This window comes from Musa acuminata, chromosome BXJ1-8, assembly GCF_036884655.1.
Source record: "Musa acuminata AAA Group cultivar baxijiao chromosome BXJ1-8, Cavendish_Baxijiao_AAA, whole genome shotgun sequence".
NCBI classification, from domain to species: domain Eukaryota; kingdom Viridiplantae; phylum Streptophyta; class Magnoliopsida; order Zingiberales; family Musaceae; genus Musa; species Musa acuminata.
The window spans coordinates 18,523,915-18,532,953 of record NC_088334.1 but is presented as its reverse complement, the minus strand read 5'-3'; the positions used below and the strand labels follow the sequence as shown (position 1 = coordinate 18,532,953).

Below are 9,039 nucleotides of genomic sequence, written 5' to 3'. Positions count from 1 at the left end.
AATGTTTAGTCAATCGATCGAGTAAACTAAAGCATCTTTGAAGAACAGCAATGCCTTATAGTTCAGATGCTTGACAAAGCACATAGGTCTTTTTAGGTTTAGAGTAAACAAACAACATGCTAACACTTATTGGAGTAAGGAATAAGGAGTAAGCAGGCAGTATTTTTAGATAGAGCAAAGTTGTAGTAAGGTTAATATATTACATTATAGGAGAGAGAATACTGAAAGTATATCATGCTAAAGAAGAATTTTAGAGTAGTGAAACAAGAAAAAGCAACGGGGCAAATAAGTGGTAAAATACTCCGGTTACACACTTATAAGAGTGATATTCTTTGATGTGACTGCGATTCTTTGATAAATTATATTTGCGAGTGAGATTCTTTGATTATTTTTTATATTAGTTGTGCTAATGCTTTTGGAGTTTTCGGAGCTAGTGCAGTGTCTGCTGAAGTAACCTTTGGTCGTATGGAAAAAGAGAAAGATGTTCCCAAAATAAGGCAGAGAGGAGTTTGCAATTGAAAAAATAGTAAGGGAGTGCATACTCCATCCAACCTGCGAGCTCTAAGAGTAAGCCATAGAGACTCATCATATTCAGTACACTGCACTTTAAAGCCGATACTTGATTCTTTCCTTAACCATTAATTGAGCATTTGAAAAGATTTGATATTATAGACAACACTCCTATACTGAACTTATTCAATTTCTTCTATATTAGTAGGCTAGCTTAATTCTTTTCTTGTTTCCTTAGTGCTAACATGAGTTTCGAAGCCTAGTGTTGTGAGTTTTGCTCAAGTAATAATAGTGTTTTTACTCTTGATTCTATATTAACCATGTTGGATTTAATAAATGAGTTTAAGTGTTTTGTTAGTTTTTTTTTTTATCATATGTGAACAAGCAAGCGCACAAAGGTCAAACTAATAATGAAACTCTACTACAGGATGCTAACGCTTATTCGAGTTTCAGAGTAAGTCTACTATTTTCTATTTTACATAAGAGAGATAAAATTCAGTATTGACAAGGGTGCAAACCAAAGTGCTAATGCTTACTCGGGGCACTAATGTTATTTATAGTCTAAAAAAGAGTTTTACCTTAGTGTGGAGAAAAAGATATCTAAATAGCAAGCAAACAAGCTTACTTGAGTGGGTGCGTTAGTGAGTTGAGTTCAAAAAGTTATTGCACTTTAGTGAGTTGAGTTTCAAAAGAGAAGCCAAAGTTAGCTTTGGTGTTTGAACAAGCAAGGGCAAGAAGCAAAGTACTCTTATTAAGGGGTCAGCAGCTTATTCATTCTCAATTCAAGGTTTACTAGCCCTACTCACCCTATAGTTCTCAGTCAAGTGGAATGAAGATGAAAGGGGAATGAAATGCTATCTTTATAGGCCAAAAATGCATTAGAATAACCTAACGGGGTCTTTAATGAGCTATAATAAGAGTTTACCATAGCTAAAGCAATCAGAATTACCTTATTGAATTTTCTAGGGCAATTGTCCTTTTTTTTCATAATTTTATTAATTATCAAATGAGTTTATGAATTGGTTGAACCAATTTTGTGCATTTAAACTTGTTCATATTAGAATATTATATATCCATATATTTGGATCATATCCATGTCCATATTGACTTAGTGATTCAAGATTTTTAAAAAAATAAAAAATATTTTTTATTAATAAGTCATTGTTTTTTTCGAAATGACTTACAAAATGTACGGGACTTACAAAGAATTATCCATTATAGTTGAATTTCACATATTTTTTTCAAAAAATTATTTCTAATGATTAGCACTTGTAATATTTTGATTTTCATACTCCTCAAAAAGGAAAGTTTATCACTCACAAATTAGATTTACCCTCCTATGATAATATTTTATTCAAATATATGGAATATGATCATATCCATTTTCAGTTCACTGGTATGAATTGGGAGTGAGAGCTTTTCTCTTTCTCAAATAATTGTAAATAGGTTTTGATTATTTTTATATAATTACAGTTATTGCTCTTAATTAAAGATCTTTATGTATGATAACGGGTAGGAGGGAGACTATTTTTCAGCTTTGGTTAATTAGGACAACTCTCAAAGTGAGTAAAAATCTTCATATCTCATTGATTTTTCCTATCTCGTCCCAACATGATTAAATGATGTAAGTTTATTGTAATATCATTGGCGTATATTTTACTTATATTTACAATATACGATAAAAAAAATTTATATAAAATTACCGAGGATAATTTTGAATGGACGCGTTGGATAAGGATCGGATGAGGTGGAATATGTGATATTATTTCGCTTTGACTCGATTCGGTTTTAGAAAATTATACTCCAAAATTTGAATTCATTTTAGTCTCCAATTAAAAATGACTAAACCCAATCGGTGATCATGGCTTGGGCCAATACACCATCAAATTGTCATCGTTGATCTTATGATCTTACTTATGTATCATTTTAGGTAATTCATATTCATCCCTATATTACAATACATGCAGACATATTAAGGTGAAATTAGTATTAAGAATGCAGTAAGATTGATAAAAATATTTTTGATGATACAGGCACTACATTTAAATCTTATCCATGTCAAACTTATTAAACAGAATCTCCATCAGCACAAAATTTTGTGTTGGGTTGAATCGTTGGTTGAACAGTTTTAAAGAATATATATTAAATGATATCACATATCTCAGATAAACCTATGCTCAAGCTTTCATATCCGTAGTATTGATTAAAACAATTCGATATTGCTATTGTCAATTCCAAATATGACATCTTTTGGTTTGATACAGACTAACCCAAAAAATGATATCCTCTAACTTGTTCTAGAAATGCTCGAAATATCATCTTTTAGACTTATAACTAATATCTTAAATCCTAAAGATATTAAATCAATCTATAAATGTAAATAAATATTTCTCACCTCTTCCTCTTTGATTATCTATTTTTATTCTATCATTTTGTATCACCGATAATTAAATATGCTTTGACAATTAAGAGAAAAAAAAGAAGAACAATAATATAAAAAGGGGTTATATCAGAGTTGGAAGAGCTTATTGAAATTAAGTGATAAGTTAAAGATATTTACATCTATTTATTGAGGGATGTCTTGAAAATATTAAAAATTCTTAAAATGAGATTGCAAATAGCAAGAAGGGGATTGTTAATAGAAAACTTCAAAAAATTAAATGACTCACCATCACTAAAATTAAGTTTTCAAACAAAAATATTTAAACTATACTGATAACAATTTGTAATCCTTTTTTGCTATTTACAAACCTATTTTAAAATTTTAAATTATCTTTTTGTAAATGGACATAAATACTATTTTCTTCTTTCTTCTCCTCCTTCTCCTTCTTCCTTCTTGGATAAGGACATTGAGGATGTGATGAGCTAGGTCGAATGGCATTGCCGACAATAATGAGCGGCATTAGTAGTAAGCAAAGAGATAGTAAGTGGCATTGTGAGGTCATTGTGCCCATGTCAACAATGTCAATAGCGAAAGAGAGGTGTCAGAGGAGGCGATGAATATTGTGAAGTCATTGTGCGCATGTCAACAATGTCAATAGCGAAAGAGAGGTGTCAAAGGAGGCGACGAGCAACATTCACAAGTAGGATTACGAAGATGGCGTTGGCAAGGAGTGACATTGATAGCAAGGATGAAACAAAGGGTTAAGGGAAAAATAAAATAAAATCAATAATATTAAGATTATAAATAGTAACATAATATTTTATTATTTTTTAAGGAGTTGTCAATGATAAAAAGGGCCGTGAATATTACACTTCTTTTGTAAATAAGCAAGAAGGGATTACAATAGAAATCTTCAAAAAATTAAACAACTAGCCATCACTAAAATTAAGGTTGGAAACAAAAACGTTCAAACCATATTAATAACTTTGATCCATATCTTTTTCAAAAGATACCAAGTTTAGTTAGTAAAATCCTATCTTTTACAACAATTTCCTTTTGTATCTACTCACCCTTTTCTGAATCGTAATCAGTTTTCTTCCTTCGTTATGGTTTTCATGCACTTAGTGGAAAGGGAAAAGTTATTTGGCACAAAGCTTGTAACAAGCGCAGCTAAACAGCTTGTATCCAATCATGGCACAGTCTTATACAAACTTAACGATCCAAAACATGTTTGAAGTATTCAGCTGTATCGATCATCTCCTACATCGCATTAGGCAGTAGTATTCAAAACCACAGGATCCATGGAAACGCCATGCTTCGATGGGGGCTGTCAGTATGTGTAGCCCTTGACAAACATCCCCTTTGTAGCCTCTGCAGACTCACCCTCGCCTGTATACTTTCCGAGCTGCGCGAGCGAGTTGGCCTTGGCCCGGAAGAGAAGAGCATCTTGCGCGGCCTTTACGTTCTCCGGCCTCCCTCCCCATGTCTTGAGGCAGGTGTTCTGTAGCGCTCTGGCGTAGGAGAAGGAGACGTGCCATGGGTTGGGGCCTTGGTTCATGGCGTTCAGGTTGAAGGTTGCCTCCACCTCCGACTGGCCTCCGGAAAGAAACTGTTATCACAGCAATCAATCAGAAGCACATGAGTATTTATTAAAATCAATAATTACTTTTTAGTATCTTAATCGAAAATATATTATTTGGAGAGTATTTATTTTTAGGATAATGAATCAAAGACAAGAGGATATTGAGGTGACATAAAAGAAATATATTTTGAAGGTGTTTGGAATTTCCCTTATCTCTATCAACGAAAAACTTTGAGGTTGATTGGATTTGGGTTTTCTTTTTTTTTTTTTAATTATCTCTTCCATTTATATTCTATTATTAATTTTCTTGATTTTTCTTTTTTTTTTTGGTTTTATGTTCTTTGGATTTCTTGCTGTCACTTCAACAAGAGAAGCAAATGTATGTTAATACCATGATGCCAGGAACAGCAGGTGGGATTCTTCTGTGCAGAAGCTTCAAGGTGTACTCAGCAACTTGCTTTGGTGTGGCTTTCTCTGGGCACTCAGCGCCCGGGGTCACCATGCTCGGCTTCAGGAGGATTCCTTCGAACATGACATTGTTCTCGGCCAGGTAGAAGAAGACCTCAGCCCATACTTTCTGTGCAACCTCGAAGGTCCTCTCGATTCCGTGGTCTCCGTCAAGCAGGATTTCTGGCTCCACAATCGGCACCAACCCATTGTCCTGCAAACCCATTAGAAGAGAACTTGAGGTCAGCTTAGTTCTTTTAGCCCCCATGTCCCCATATCTTCTCATATACATAATCCAATGATTTAGCAGTATAAGATGAAGAAACAACACAAGGAACCGAGTGTGTGTACTTGTGCGATGGCAGCGTATCGAGCCAAGCCCCAGGCAGCTTCCTTGACTGCAAGAGCCGATGGGCCATTTGGAATGCTGACCACTGTACGCCTGCAATGTGTTTGATGTAAGTCCTCTGAGAACATGCACGGGGAAGGTTCCTGCAACTTATGAAGTGAATTCTACCATTTAGCAAAGCGGGCACCCTGTTGATAGTATGCTGCGCATCGCGATGCCAGGCCGTCCAGTCCTTGGCACCATGATTCGTCATTTGAGCCAGTGAGTGGCACTAAACCCTGAGGAAAAGACAACATGGCGTCAAACACAGCCCTGCCCATCTCCTAGCAGACGACGTCACAGGAGCATTGGCACATGATTTAAGCGATTACCTTGTCGACCTTGATCCCTGGCATTATGTTCTGTTGAGTAAGAACATCAACCATCTTCTTACCATCTGTGGTCGACTGATAAAGAGTTTCCTCGAACAGGATTGCTCCGGAGATGTACTGACCCAGACCAGGTGCTGAGACAAGGAGGGTCCTGTAAGCTTGTCGGTTCGCCTCGGTGTTCTCCAGCCCGATCGTTGCGAGTCTTTTCCCGCAGGTAGCGTTGGATTCATCCATGGCCAGTATTCCTCTACCTGGTGACGCAATACTTTTCTGCATGCAGCAATTTATACCGTGAGAACTGTTTAATCTTTCGTCTTCCATTGTGTGCAAGGGTGCTGAATCTTGATCTCAGTTGCTACAGACCAGACTTGTATATGGATTTTCCATCAGCATATCAAATATAAGACCATGATTGGTTGGGTGTGGATTGAATACTGAACCAAAACGAAGAATCTCTCGAATTACTAAAAAAGCTGTCGTTTTAGTACATCTGACTTGAGAAGGATTGTTATTAGAATCATCTATTGCTGTCTGCCCTTTTAGTGTCATCAAGCAGCTGATATGACTGACCTCATATGTTGATTTTCATGTTTTTTTCTGATGGCTAAATTTTTTTTGGTGAATATATCTGATATACATTCACAAATTATCAGATGAGCAACTTAGTTTTTAGATCATAATGAGAACAACTAAAATATAGCCTCAAAGTTGCATTTGATATGTGGATAGTTAGGTCCTAACATACAGAGACTCCTACTTTGTCTATGAAGAACTTAATAATAATAACGTAGGTGCATACTGCTGTCTTGACAAGCTCGTCGGAGTAGGCGCCAGCACGAACGCTGAAAGCGATGACCGTCGGCTGAGGGGTTGATGATTTCCGTGTAGTGTGCCATTCAGATCTCTTGGGAAGGAAAGAAGACTTCAGGAGAGCAGCTGAGGCCATCTGCAGAGGAACAAGGTATTGGCCTTAAGCTTTGCTCTCCTTGAACACTGAGTTTTCTGCTGAAGGGTGAGGGGAATGGCTGTGTATCTTTTAAATTAAGGTAGTGAGCAAATGAATCAAGGACAGGATAGAAGATGTGAGGTGGAGGTTGGCTTTAAGATTTGAATGGTGGATTTAGGTATTAGCCGGGTGGTAGATGCTCAGATAGCTGCACAGTTCTTTTATTGTTCCAATCATGGTGCTGTTTTCCTTGGAAGGATTTGCTTTGTCTCGCTCTCAGATTTTTTGAGCACCTTATCATTCTTGCTACTGTTCATCTATTTCAACGTCATTCTGACTACAAATACATCTTGAAAATAGTGCAATGAATGTGCAAGTTTGTGTGGTGGTGATGCACCTTTCTTCTGCACGTCAACACCACACAAATTTTATGGTTAGCTATCTTTCCAATCTCAGAAAATTAAGGGATGGATCATCAAGAATTCTGTGTGGCAGAAGATTGCTGCTGTCCCAAGTTCCCTGTTCCTTTTGCTGAAGAGAGAGTGTGAATGAGAATCAGTATCAGAATTGTGGCACAAGGATTAATCACTGTTCCTAAGCTGACTGATAACAGTTGCTCTAAACATAACAAAAAGTGTTGATATCTCATTTCTAATTGAACACAAATTTGAAAGGTCAAATTTTGAGCATTCATTATGTATGTGATCACTGGGACTGTAACCTTCATAACAGGAAAGTAATGTTTTCCTGCACAGCCAAGCTACCACTTTTCTCACACATACAGCTGGACCTGTAGCCAGACTGATCCTTGTACTGCTGATGCAAAATTTTCAAGCAAACAAGTGTCTTAATTAATGATGAAACACACCTATATCATCTACAGCCTTTTTCTTCTGCTCCAGCAACATTTGGATAGTTTAACTGAGAGATCTCAAACCCCACCACTATATTATCACAGTTTTACACTCAACAACTCTTACAATGTAAGACTCAACACAAGTTGTCTAGATCAATGACCTGTTATGTAAGGCTTTCCAATGGATCAACAAATCCTAACAAAGTCTACACAAAGGTAACTGGGTAGAAAAGAAAAACTTTTAAGAACAGCACTCCTTGAGAATTAGCAAAGTGTTTACTGGTACTTTAGGCCCATCTCTCTCAGTGAGTCAACATATACATGTCAATTATTTCACCGTATGGCAAAGAGCCGTAATTAGCTTCCAATTGATGCTTTTACCAAAAGACTTGACCTTTAGATAAGAACATGTCACACACACACACACACTCAATATCGTTGGAAAGTTGACACACAGCCACCATTTGATGCCTATTTGCAGAAAGATGACAGGGTGGTAACCACTATGCAAGTGCTCTACAATTAACATAGGTACTAAAGAATAATATATCATATTTTCAACAGACACATAACAATGATAATTATGCATGAATCAGTTATCATCTGATGACATTGTTCAAATTTATAAAGGATAAAAAAAAAACATGTTTATAAATAACTAAAAAGACAAATATTTGTCACCTATTTCACATTAATAAAATTTTAATATAAATAATACTAATTTCAGATTATAATTTCGAACGTATCGTATATCTGCACGCTCTATATACCAAGGCATGTACCAATCCGAACAAGGATTTGTATGAGTTTCAAATCAAAATTTTGAAATCTCATACTGTAGTCAGAACCACTGGGAGTGATGTCGAGTGTAGCTGGAAACATACTTCACAGATGAATCATTATAAGATTTTGTTATCTTTTATTAAAAACTAATATACAAAAAAATATATTATTATCAAAGAAAAAAGAAAAAAGATTCATAAGCTATTGAATGTTACCTGTAGGGTACTAAGAAAAAGTGATGTATCCAGTAATCAACAGATCGTGGTAAATCCCCTCGAGCAATTCAATTCACCTCCAACACTGTTTGCAAGAAGAAAATAAAGGAGCAGAAAATTATGCATGCTGAAATTTCCATTAATCGAAACAGCTTTTTCCTAATTTCCTCATTATATAACCCATCTACTTCAAATTGCCTTTGATATAGTAACGAGTAAAAGAAACAACACAGGTTTAGGAAGGATTGGTGACATGTAGCATCAACCTTTAGACTTTAGATACATCAAGAAAATGGTGATTGGGAAGCAGAAGACAGGATATAAAAATTAGCTGTGTGCAGTTTATGAATCTTTTAGACTATTCTGTTTGACCCATTGTTTACTGAAATAAATAGATTAGCGTGATGCTAGAGATTGCATGTCTACTTGGTACATTGTCCATACGGATATGTTATGTGCTTATAATACATATATCTTACATGACTAAATATTTTTCAATAAATTTGATCAGATTTTTATCGATAAACTCTGTTTATATATTTATAGAGATATTTTGGACTAGTGTGATACTAAAAAGTAATTGATCTAGTTCAGGTT

At 35.6% G+C, this 9,039-nt stretch overlaps 1 protein-coding gene and 1 long non-coding RNA gene across 2 annotated transcripts; one reads left to right on the top strand and one right to left on the bottom strand.

The window, feature by feature from the left end:
* Positions 1 to 4,048: 4,048 nt before the first annotated feature.
* LOC135587652 (fructose-bisphosphate aldolase, chloroplastic-like) lies at positions 4,049 to 6,694 on the bottom strand. Its single transcript, XM_065079285.1, has 6 exons — positions 6,442 to 6,694; positions 5,643 to 5,912; positions 5,440 to 5,549; positions 5,274 to 5,364; positions 4,867 to 5,136; positions 4,049 to 4,502 (listed from the first exon to the last, which is right to left on the bottom strand). Exons 1-6 carry the CDS (start codon positions 6,586 to 6,588, stop codon positions 4,224 to 4,226), a joined length of 1,167 nt encoding a protein of 388 aa, XP_064935357.1. The 5' UTR covers positions 6,589 to 6,694; the 3' UTR covers positions 4,049 to 4,223.
* LOC135587653 (uncharacterized) lies at positions 5,025 to 5,801 on the top strand. The gene is made up of 2 exons (XR_010475938.1): positions 5,025 to 5,164; positions 5,233 to 5,801. It is a non-coding gene; the product is annotated as an uncharacterized LOC135587653 (long non-coding RNA).
* Positions 6,695 to 9,039: the final 2,345 nt, after the last annotated feature.

Bases quoted from the DNA above. Each gene is read 5' to 3' on its own strand.
- LOC135587652 (XM_065079285.1), bottom strand. From the start codon at position 6,588: ATGGCCTCAGCTGCTCTCCTGAAGTCTTCTTTCCTTCCCAAGAGATCT. The intron at 5,913-6,441 runs GTATGCACCTAC...TGCTGCATGCAG, and splicing joins ACGAGCTTGTCAAGACAGCA to AAAAGTATTGCGTCACCAGG. The intron at 5,550-5,642 runs GTAATCGCTTAA...TCTTTTCCTCAG, and splicing joins CAGGGATCAAGGTCGACAAG to GGTTTAGTGCCACTCACTGG.